Source organism: Melitaea cinxia, chromosome 7, assembly GCF_905220565.1.
Source record: "Melitaea cinxia chromosome 7, ilMelCinx1.1, whole genome shotgun sequence".
Lineage (NCBI taxonomy): Eukaryota > Metazoa > Arthropoda > Insecta > Lepidoptera > Nymphalidae > Melitaea > Melitaea cinxia.
Window position 1 is genome coordinate 10506383 of NC_059400.1, and position 13011 is coordinate 10519393.

Genomic DNA, 13011 nt, shown 5'->3' on the forward strand with positions numbered 1-13011 from the left:
TTTATATTTTTTTATTTTCCTATCCAACAAACGCTATGGTTGTGTATGTTGTATGTATGTATATATGTGGATGTATAGTTGTGCGAGTAGTTGCCTAAAACGCCGACAGTTTGCGTTCTCTATAATTCAAAGTCATCACGAGCTACCTACAAAATCTCTTTATATTTCGAACTAAATCTATATTTTTTATACACTTGGTAATTGGAACGAACTTTCGGATTTTAACTGGGGTAGGGCAGGGCACAGCAGGAATTTCCTGCTCAAAATATGGAGCAGCCCGACTGGGGTAGTACCTCGACCTTACCACAGCAAAATAATACTGTTTTCAAGTAGTATTGTGTTCCTGTTGGTGAGTAAGGTGACCAGAGCTCCTGGGGGGATTGGGGATTGGGTCGGCAACGCGCTTGCGATGCTTCTGGTGTTGCAAGTGTCTATAAGCTACGGTAATCGCTTACCATCGGGTGAGCCGTACGCTTGTTTGCCGACTTAATGACATAAAAAAAAAGAAAAAAACTATTGCCACGTAACAAAAGGACGCGTTAATTCGAACTAATCAGCGTGAAGGCTTAGTATTACATTTTATATGTATTTTAACATATGAGCTTTTTCCACGCCACTCTTTAACTACACATTTATCTAATATATAAAATTCTCGTGTTGCGGTGTTTGTAGTTAAACTCCTCCGAAACGGCTTGACCGATTCTCATGAAATTTTGTGTGCATATTGGGTAGGTCTGAGAATCGAACAACATCTATTTTTCATCCCCCTAAATGTTAAGGGTAATCCACCCCAATTTTTTTTTTTTTTTGATTAATTATTTATTTTTATTTTATTATGATTTGGCGTTGAAAAATACATACAACCCTAAATTATCACCCTTCTACCACCAACCCCTATTTTTAAATAGCGTTTAGCGGGAAGACAACGTTTGCCGAGTCAGCTAGTATCAATATAATATTTCAACTACTATTAAAATTGGTATTTAATTTAATTGGTATTTTATTAAATGAAGCGCAAACATTTATTTATAACAAATACTTAGGTATTACACAACATAAAGTATTAACAACCGCAAGTCACCTAAAATACCGAGAGCAACGATTTCTTGGTTCGCTTCCCGCTCGGGATGAATATTTGTAATTGTACAAATATTTCTTTCCGGCTTGGATGTCTGTCCTTGGGGGCTTCCCCACCGTGACTCGGAGAGCACGTTAAGCCGACGTCGGTCCCGGTTGTTATCAACTTTTTATATACACCTTTCTCGATCTTTTATCATATTACGGAGTATATCCATCAACCCGCAGTGGAACAGCGTGGATTAAGCTGCGATTCTCAGTCCATCAGATCGACAGTGATGTTTTCTCTTTTGTGGCTGTTTCTTCTGATGTCCCCCAGGGTTCGCACCTTGGTCCTCTCCTTTTTAATATAGGTATTTATAAATTATACAAATATACTTTTTGAGAACTAAGCAATAATTCTTTATGTTGATGACATTAAGATGACATGAAGACGTGTATCTAAAAATTCTGACTGCATACTACTTCAGAGCGACTTAAGTAAATTACTACAAACACACAACAACACAAATACTGCTCAGTGAATGCCATATAATATCTGAACATAAAAAAATGGTACGTGATATCCTTTTCTCGCAAGACTAACATAATTAATTGTAATTATTAACTAAATCAGGATACAGTAACACGAGCTACCGAGGTGCGAGACTTGGGTGTTTACATTGATTGCAAATTAACTTTTAACGCCAAGTTGCACGAAAAGAAATTAAAATTTAAGTAGTGATTAAACTAATTTAATTGCAAGAATTGTATGAAATACTTGTGATTAAATTAGTTTAATCTCTACTTAAATTTTAATTTTGTTTCGTGCAACTCGGCGTAAATTAGTTTAATCTATACTTAAATTTTAATTTTGTTTCGTGCAACTCGGCGTAAGTCACATACCTACCAATTTTGTTATTGCTAAAGCATTCCGAATTGGTTTTGTTTATTTATTGGGGCGTGATTTTAAATATTTCAGTACAATTGTTCTCCTTTATAATTTTTTTGTAAGGTCTATCTTGGAATATTGCTCAACCATATGGAATCCATTTTACAGATGTCATGTTACTCAATTGGAAAAAATTAACCATAAATTAATAAAAAAAATTAGTTACAACTTTGCCGTATCTTCAAGATAATCCGTATGTTCCTTTTTCAGAAAATCGTCGATTAGAGAGAGACAAAATATTTTTATTTAAGTTACTTCGTAATTTTATTGATTCCCCTTATCTACTAGGCAATGTATCATTTATTCTTAGAGCATGTAAAATGTACAACCAATGTCTTTATCACATTGATTTTAAGCAGTAAAATCTTTAAGGAGTGAATTACGAATTGCTATAAATTTGTAATTTATTATTATTTACATAATTCAGAAATTTCTAGTAGGTTGGTTTGATTTTATTTTAAACTAGCTGCTGCCCGCGACGTCGTCTGCGTGAACGTTATACAGCACCAAAAATACCTACGATTACACCTTTTAAAATAACATCCATTTACCCGCTTTTTCTTTACATTTCATATCTACAGAAAAATCTCATAAATGGCGCTGCTTTAAAATTGTCTTGTCTACTTATATTCATTTAATTATGTTTATCGGCTTAGTTACTTATATTGCGTGATTTGTATAGTGTGAAGCTAGCTTATATAGCATGGTTAATAACATAATAACAACATTCAAATATGCGTCGTTAGATTACACGTTGTTACAGAATGCGTTAAAGAAATAAAGGATCACTGCTCGTTCCCCGTAGGTGATAGCGTGATAATTTGTAGCCTGTATGTTGACCCGACTTCTAATAATATTTGTGCCAAATTTGAAGTAAATCCATGCGGTACTTTTTGAGTTTATCCCGGACATACATACAGACAAACAGACAAACAGACAAAAATTCTAAAAACTATATTTTTGGCTTCGGGATCGATTGTAGATCACACCCCAAGTATTCTTTTAAAAAAATATTCAATGTACAGTTTTAACTTTCCTAGCATTTATTATATGTATAGATTATAATTGTATAGTAGTTGGTAAAATCAATCAATTTTCAATTTATAAATGTATATATTATAGTATTTGTTTACCTGATTATTGAATTTACTACTTCTTAAATTATTTATATTTCTGTGTGTAATTTATCGATTGTTTCTTATTAATGTGTGATTTTTAGCTCATTTATGAATTGTACACTTTACTATTGGAAACTTTATTGGTTTATGTATGAGCTGTATAAATTATTGTTTTATTTGTTGTATTATTGTACTATTTTTTTCCTAAATGATATAAAAATAAAATAATACAAATCCTTCTCCTACACGGATAAAGCCTTAGATTTGATTGGCACTGAAACACTGACGAAAACAATTTGTAAAAAAACGAGGGTGCTTTATACCACACGACTGAAGTAAAACTTATGAAACGTAACTCTTTCTCTTTTTATCTTCACTAACTTATATCTCCGTCTCAAATTCCATTCGCCTCGTCCGATCACACTCTTCGTAACGCTCTCCTCATGCATTTACGAGCTTACCCCTCAAGCCAAGCGCGCGTAAAGAAGTTTGAGGTACTACAATTAAATCTATAATTTTCTGAAAACAGTTGTGTGTTAAAATTCTCGTGACATTTTGATGTTTTATTAGTAATCGTTAACCAAATAATACACGTTTTTAATCTGTCCTTAATGCTTTGACAATGTAAGTAGTTAATTTAATTATGCGGATTTCACATTGCATTGCTTGATTATCAAGAGGTTAAATAATCTTTATTGAAACCAATGCTTTGACATAATACATGTATGTATTAATGCAATGCAATGTTTTAACTATTATATCTTCGCATTTAGCCTGGAACATAATAATATCACTGTTGGGCATAGGCCTCTTTCTCCATCTAAGGAAGTAATGAAACATAATATATTTGTACAAATAAAAATATCCATCTCTTTCGGGAATCGAACCCGCAAACCTCCGATGTTTAGACATCTACACGATACACGCACCACGACACCAAAGCGGTTGTTGGCGATTATAAAAATTAAACACATTGAATCAAAATCTCACTACAATTATACCAATTGTATATATACCTCTACTATAATATATATATATATATATAATACTAGCTGTGCCCGCGGCTTCGCCCGCGTTGAAATTAGTGTGTCACAGAGTTTTCCCGGCAAACTTCCAGTGAAACTCTCATCAAAATCGGCTTAGCCGTTCCGTAAACCTTCCTCTTGCCAATGAGGCATGAAAATCCGTTCAGTAGATTTTGAGCGACTCGATCGCATACACTTTTGGGGACTTTGTAATATAATACACTAACTGTTGCCCGCGACTACGTCCGCTTGGTTATGAAGATATGCATTACTATTAAGATGTTTAACGCAAATTATTTTTTTATTTCAGTCACTTGAAATACTTATCAAACTGAGTAACTTTTTAAAAGGCACAATGTAGTATAATTTAATAGTTATTTTTATAAAACCTCTCTATACACCACATTTTTAGTTTTATTTTCAGGCTGTATATGTTTCATACAAACTATCAACCCCAATTAAACCCCGTTAGCGGTGGAATATCGTAAAATCCGTTCTTAGCGGACGTCTGCTAACTATAATCTACCTCCCTGCCAAATTTTATCTTTGTCCAACCTGGATGGATAGACCATCTTGCGATTTTTGAGTTCTCGTGATGAGTGAGTTAGTGACCTTTCTCTTTTATACAAATATAGATTACGATGTATTATTTGGACACCTTCTCACCATCTATAGAGCATATATATTAAATTTCAAGTCTCTTACTTCAAAAACATAAGATTTTCATACAAACTTTCAACCCCCGTTTTATCCCTTTAGGGGTCGATTTTCGTAAAATCCATTCTTAGCGGTAGTTTACGCCCTATAAGAAACCTACCTGCTAAATTCCAACTTTATGGCTGTTATTGTTTCGGAGATTTCGTGATGAGGGAGTCAACCTACCATCCCCCGTTTTAACCCCAAAAGGGAGTTGATTTCTAAAGATACATTATTTGGACACCTTTTCAGCATCTAAAGAGCATACATTTTAAATTTCAAGTCTCTTACTTCAAAAACATAGGACTTTCATACAAACTTTCAACCCCTGTTTTACCCCCTTAGGGGTCGAATTTCGTAAAACCCGTTCTTAACAAATGTCTAAACCCTATAAGGAGCCTATCTGCCAAATTTCAAGTTTGTAGGTGTTATAGTTTCGGAGATTTCGTGATTAGTGAGTAAACCTACCATCCCCCGTTTTAACCCCAAAAGGGAGTTGATTTCTAAAGATACATTATTTACGGTTTTCTGTAAAGAGCTCACTATAGACGGCGCCACGGTTCGCTTAAACCGTAATTTAAAATTATCATATCGAAAATTTCGCTCGAGCGGGTGTATCGTTCCATAGCTTAATTGGCTAGAGCGCCGACACGGTACGTCGGAGACGCGGGTTCGAACCCCGCTGGAGCGGTCAATTTTTGATATGATATTCAAAAAAAAAAAAATGTTTAGAATTCCTAATGTGGGTAACACAAAAATAAAAAAATCTTAGATATTAAAAATAGCACGGTGTCGTCTCCTGTCAAAGATTTTCATTGTAATATGAAACTTTGAATAGTTACGGGTTTCTGTAAAGAGCTCACTATAGACGGCGCCACGGTTCGCTTAAACCGTAATTTAAAATTATCATATCGAAAATTTCGCTCGAGCGGGTGTATCGTTCCATAGCTTAATTGGCTAGAGCGCCGACACGGTACGTCGGAGACGCGGGTTCAAACCCCGCTGGAGCGGTCAATTTTTGATATGATATTCAAAAAAAAAAAAAAAAAAAATGTTTTCAAGTCTCTTACTTCATAGGACTTTCATACAAACTTTCAACCCCTGTTTTACCCCCTTAGGGGTCGAATTTCGTAAAATTCGTTCTTATCAAGTGTCTAAGCTCTATAAGGAGCCTATCTGCCAAATCTCAAGTTTGTAGGTGTTATAGTTTCGGAGATTTCGTGATGAGTGAGTAAACCTACCATCCCCCGTTTTAACCCCAAAAGGGAGTTAATTTCTAAAGATACACTATTTAGACACCTTTTCATCATCTATAGAGCATACATTTTAAATTTCAAGTCTCTTACTTCAAAAACATAGGACTTTCATACAAACTTGCAACCCCCGTTTTACCCCCTTAGGGGTCGAGTTTCGTAAAATCCGTTCTTAGCGGATGCCTACGTCTTATAAGGAGCCTACCTGCCAAATTTCAAGTTTGTAGGTGTTATAGTTTCGGAGATTTCGTGATGAGTGAGTGACCTTTCGCTTTTATATATATTATTATATTATTATTATTATTATATAGACTAGGTCGGCAAACAAGCGTACGGCTCACTTGACGGTAAGCGATTATCATAGCTTATAGACCACTATAACACCAGAAGCATCCCATGCGTGTTGCCGACCTTACCACCCAATCCCCCCAGAAACTCTGGTCACCTTATTCACCCCAGGAATACAGCACTGCTTGAAAGCAGTGTTATTTAGCTGTGATTTTCTGTAATATTGAGGTACTTCCCCAATCGGCCGCTCTATATTTTGAGTAGGATATTGTTTGCTGTACCCTACTCAGTAAAACTGTGCATATCTCATTGTGCCTTCATTCGAACAATATTTCTTTCACTTTAAGCCTATCGCAATCCACTGCTGAACATAGGCCTTCACAAGTTGGTGCCAAAAATGGCGCGAACTTATGTGGTTCGCTCCGATGTCGGTTGCCGCCCCAACACTCAGAAAGGTTGCGGCTGAAGCAGCCTTGCCCAGTCAAAATCTGTCTCAAGTTAAACGACACCGCACCGTGTCTCTTTTCAACACAGCCACGCAGGCAGGGCCGAATCACCGTCACCAGTTCCCGGCTCACCTCTGGATTCTTCAGGTTGGCCGACCACTTCCAAAAGAGGTCGTCGTGAGTCGCTCCATCCACGAACGATATTTTTTTGTACCTAGGCCATTAAAAATATTATTTTAAATATTTTAAAAACAATTATATATTGTTACAATATAATGTTTTGTACTTGAGCTATAAATACAATGTTTTTTTTTTAAATGATGTATCTGTTTGTGAATTATAATTATCACGATTACTTACTTGTCCGTAACTTAGTAGGCGTAATTATACCAGACTAAATATCACGGTATAAGACTAAAAGTCATATCACTAGAGCTACGAGTATTAACGTTAATACAGGTGAATTCATGTAGGTCGCCTAATTTCATAATTTGTAATAACAAATGATTACACACTTTAAGGTAGTTTTAAAATTAATTTCTCGTTTTAAATTATCGTTACTCATTTTAACTTGATATAGATAGGGTTCAATAAAATTTGTATACTTTATTGTCGACATATAACTGAAACAGGTTGACGAGCTGCGAGGATAGGTGGCTATATCCCTTCTACATCTATAATCTTCTATCTATCTATCTATCTATCTATCTATAATATATATAAACGCGAAAGGTCATTCATCACGAAATCTCCGAAACTATAACACCTACAAACTTGAAATTTGGCAGGTAGGCTCCTTATAAGACGGAGGCATCCGCTAAGAACGGATTTAACGAAACTCGACCCCTAAGGGGGTGAAATGGGGGTTGCAAGTTTGTATGAACGTCTTATGATTTTGAAGTAAGAGACTTGAAATTTAAAATGTATGCTCTATAGATGATGAGAAGGTGTTCAAATAATATATCTTTAGAAATCAACTCCCTTTTGGGGTTGAATCGGGGGATGGTAGGTTGACTCACTCACCACGAAATCTCCGAAACTATAACACCTACAAACTTGAAATTTGGCAGGAAGGCTCCTTATAGAGTGTAAACATCCGCTAAGAACGGATTTTATGAAATTCAACCCCTAAGGGGATAAAACGGGGGTTGGAAGTTTGTATGAAAGTCCCATGATTTTGAAGTAAGAGACTTGAAATTTAAAATGTATGCCTTATAGATAATGAGAAGGAGTCCAAACAATGTATCTTTAGAAATCAACTCCTTTTTGGGGTTAAAACGGGGGATGGTAGATTGACTCACTCACCACGAAATCTCCGAAACTATAACACCTACATACTTGAAATTTGGCAAGTAGGTTTTGTATAGGACGTAAAAAATAAAACGGGGGTCGGAAGTTTGTATGAAAGGCCTATGTTTTTAAAGTAAGAGACGAAATTTAAAATGTATGCTCTATAGATCGTGAAAAGGAGTCCAAATAATGCATCGTAATCTATATATATAAAAGAGAAAGGTCACTGATTCACTCATCACGAGAACTCAAAAACCGCTGGATGGTCCATCCATCCAGGATGGACAAAGATGAAATTTAGCAGGGAGGTAGATTATAGTTAGTAAACGTCAGCTAAGAACGGATTGTTTGTTATTCCACTGCTAAGGGCGTTTGACAGCAGTTGGATGGTTATCCCCCCACCGGTCGGCTTTTTAAGTTCCAAGGTGGTAGTGGAACTATGTTATCGCTTAGTCGCCTCTTACAACACCCACGGGAAGATAGGGGGCGGCTATATATTTTATTGCCGTAACAACACAGTTATTTTGTCCAAATAAAAGTCCAGTAATAAAATAAAAAATAAATAAAACAACTACCGCAGGTTAGTTGGAAGAGATTTCTTCTAGAGTTATCTCTACCGGCTTTCTACATATAAATTATACCATTAAAATACTTTTGTAAACTGTTAACACGTATATTATTAAATTTTTAATGGTCTGTAATTAAATTAAGTTTATCTTTTTAATTTTTACAGTACGCACTTGCCGTTGGTTCCAAGGGAATAAGTGTCATCTACAGAACGAAGCTTTTCCTTATCTTATTGGCGCCACGTGTGCGTTCCAACGCCTGACTGAGCGCAGTAGTCAGTGGTCGTTGTCCGGGCTACATCTGACGCCCGTTAGTTTTCATTCATTAGTTTTGATTCATTGCATATTGGAAAGAACACGCCAATGTGCCAATACGCCAACACGCCAACAGTCCAAAACGCCAACATGCCAACACTCTAACACGCCAATACGCCAACACCCCAACACACCAATACGCCAACAGTCCAACACGCCAACATGCCAACACACCAATACGCCAACACGCCAACACGCCAATACGCCAACACGCCAATACGCCAACACGCCAATACGCCAATCCGCCAACACGCCAATACGCCAACACGCCAACACGCCAACACGCCAATACGCCAATACGCCAATACGCCAATACGCCAACACGCCAACACGCCAATGCGCCAACACGCCAACACGCCAATGCGCCAACGTGCTAACGCGCCAATGCGCCAACACGACAGGACGCCAACAAAAATAACAAACCTGTTTAATAACGAACCGTTATTTATGATATTATATCTGTCCCGGTCCGGAAGAAGCCACTTCGCCATCTAAGGACATCGTGGCAAGTTTGCCGGGAAAACTTTTTGACTCACTGATTTAAACGCGGGCGAAGCCGCGGGCACAGCTAGTAATATTATATATTCGAAAGTTCTTGAGGATGGATGAAAGTTTATTACTCTTTCACGCAAAAACTACTCAAACGATTGTAATGAAAGTTGGGAAGTAGATAGCTGGAGATCCAGAATAATACATAGGCTTCTTTTTATCCTACTATTCCCACGGGATTGAAGATCACGCGAGTAAAACCGCGACGCGCAGCTATTAGATACGTAAAACTAAGATCGACCATAACATGCTCGTGGTTTTTGGTAATAACCATAATTACGCCACTTACTATATTGCAAGGTTAATTAATAGGAGTATGTCTAGGGCAGCATGCGACATAGCAAGAGTTAGTTCTCGATACCTTGACCACACTTATATAGCTTCTGAAATAGATACTCTATTACTTAAATCCTCTGACGTATTAAGTTACATATATAACATCGTTTAAATCACAAGGTTTCCAGTCGCAAGCATGAAGTATGACAATAAGCAACGAAATTCATTTTCTAAATTGAGACTTAATTTGATTAACTATATCGATAATTTATATTAACATTGTGTTTGTAACATGAGTTAATATTTAGACAAAAAATTAATAAGGTGAGTTTACGTAATTTTACCTATTTGTTTCATTGTTGTTGCAACTTTTTCATTAAAATTATCACAATTTAGGCGTCCAATCCCTATAAAAAAATGAAACATGGTGGTAGAAAAGGTGGTTGTTATTTATTTTTGACAAAACAATAAACAACTAAAAAGCAATCTCCACCTAGTTAGTACCTACATCTTACATCTTTTACTTTTAGTCAAAGTTAAACCATAAAGATTCCAGTAGATTTCTGTTAAGTAGAATAGTCTTGTAAATAATTATCAAGTAGGTATATAAATAAGCTAGAAATTACAATAGTACCCAATTCTAAATATTTGGTCAGTCATTGTTTAGACCATTCAACTTTCAACAAAATAGAGCTTATGATTCAGTGATATTTTTATGTACTCATATGAATGAAAAATTTACTCTGGTCCTATGGTATAAAACTGGAAAACTACTGATTAATTATTTAAGAAACTTTTGACATGGCAACATTTAAATAGTATACATAGCAAAGAATAAGTTAGCGAGTTGTGAACGCATTGTATTGTTATTTGTATGTATAAGAAAAATAATTTATAAATTTTCTGAATATATTGATTATAATCTACTATCACAAACTCAGATATGCAATAATTGTATGAGAGAATGCTTATTAAAGTATAAACATAACCGACAATATTTGTAGTCATATTCAAATGAAAATAATCATTTTTTAAGCTTGAATTACCTATTAAATCACATAATAAAACCTTTAACTTACAAATCAAATAATTACCTACAACTTCGTATAGGTGGAACTATAACAAATTAAAGAAAAATATGGGCTTTGTAATTCATTGTATTATCAATAAAATTTTATGAAATGAATATGAAACGAAAATAAAATGAGAGACGTACGATAGCAAAGAAAAAGATTTTATACCTATTACTCGACGCTTGGCAACATGAAAATCAAAGATGACATTATTATTATTATTACCATATGCTAAAAATTATATTTCAAGGTGTAATATTGCTACTATTATAGTAAATAAAATTTTTAAGTAATTCAAAATAGTGAAAATAATTCAAATTATTAAAAATTAAAACATCAGGTTCAAAGCTGAAAGCAATCTGTTTTGTAAAGATGATAAGTTATACCGAATAGATATAATTGCATTTATGTATCACATGTACTTTTCACCTATATGTATATCTTATGTTAATTTTACTTGTTTACAGATATCTGTTTTCATAACTGATGAATTGAGTTAATTAAACTAATTAGATCTAGTATACAAAATACCTATACAAATAATATTAGAAATAGGTTGATTTGATTGAGATTGAAATATTGAATGACAATTGACTCCCTTGACAGATGTGAGATGACTGTCATTAGAATTAGATGAGCATGAAAATTAAAATTCCTATTCATATATTTGACTAAAGAATTTCACTCGAAATAATTAAAATTTTCTTTTTTAAAATTTAGTACAGCTTGATCGAATTACGGTTCACTATTTTTTATTTGCTAATACTGGCACGACGCACGCGCAGTAGATACTTCGCTTAAAATCTCCCAGCGCCATATTGAGAGAGGCGGACGTTGTGTGACTTGAGTGAATAAAATTGTGGTTAGTGCAATAATTTGAAGTGAAAGATTTGATCGTGCCCTATGGATATATACTCGGGTACGTAACGCGAAAGTAAATACCTTTAAAAAGTGTTTTATCTCAAACATAGAGCCAAGGCAAATCGTATCGTAACCTAGACATAGGCCGTTCTAGTTATCAGTAGATTGCCTAGGTATCATCAATTCGCCGTTTGCTCACTGTAATAATTATATTATTACACACGTGCGGAAAATAGCCATAGGTTTCTTGAATCTAGTTACATTAATGAGATTATACGATCGCTTTACAAGGTTCGACGCTCGTATATAAACGGATTTCGAAGTGTTTATGTCGGCAGTTGACAGAAGCGTATATGTATATGACTGATCATAAGTCACCACACCCAGTGACCGGATTGTCGGTTTTTTGGATTTATTAGATTTTAGATCGGATGATTGTTCACGTGCCGTCGTGTGTGTGGTTTTGTGAACGTTGTGGCGGACGATATTCGTGATGCTGTGCGTGTAATAATATATAATTTCTAGGAGTGGTGTGCCTCGGTTGATAGGCCTGCCGAAAGGATAGGGATCCGCGCGCGAGGACTACTGCGGCCCTCCGCCCTGAAGAAACATGGAGTGCTGCATGTCAGAAGAAGCGAAAGAACAAAAAAGAATCAATCAAGAAATAGAGCGGCAACTCCGAAAGGATAAACGCGATGCCAGGAGAGAACTTAAATTGCTCTTGCTTGGTAAATATTTTATTTTAAATATTATTACTTTTTCTAATTGATTTATTGATATAAAATTATTGCTTAATAATTTTATTCAAGTTATTGAGTTCAGTAATATTATAATGAAATACTTAACAATAAATTGAAATAAACATGATTAGGACACATTTGCTACCCTCATTAGTGTCAAAATTTCTCAAATAATTGTTTACTACTTTTCTAGCAAGTGTGTATGGATGTAATGTAAAATTGTGTTCATGATACTATCTTTAAAATATGTAGATAATTTTTATCTTAAAAATGAACCTTCATTATAAGTATGATGACATTTTATGAATATATGAAATATTAATATATCATTTATTAAAATAAAATCAAAATAATTATTGTTAATATGGTAAAAATATAGAACCCAATTAGTTTCCAGTATTTTTATATTTATAAATAATATGCTAAATAAAAAAGCCTATGTATTCCTAATTTTTATTTTGTTAGCTTATAATGTATGCTGTGCTGTATGTGTGTAGTCAGCAAAAA

General features: G+C 34.9%; 1 protein-coding gene across 2 annotated transcripts in view; it reads left to right on the forward strand.

Moving 5' to 3' along the window:
• The first annotated feature begins 11497 nt into the window (after nt 1-11497).
• Nucleotides 11498-13011, forward strand: part of LOC123655343 (G protein alpha q subunit) — a 30491-nt gene continuing 28977 nt past the window's right edge. The window contains exons 1-2 of one of the 2 annotated variants that reach the window (XM_045591155.1): nt 11498-11822; nt 12290-12492. In XM_045591155.1, coding sequence (XP_045447111.1) covers nt 12375-12492 — 118 coding nt within the window. In that variant the 5' untranslated portion in view covers nt 11498-11822; nt 12290-12374. Of the gene's footprint in view, nt 11823-11929; nt 12493-13011 lie in introns of those variants that run through there. The other variant, XM_045591154.1, reaches the window with a different exon arrangement.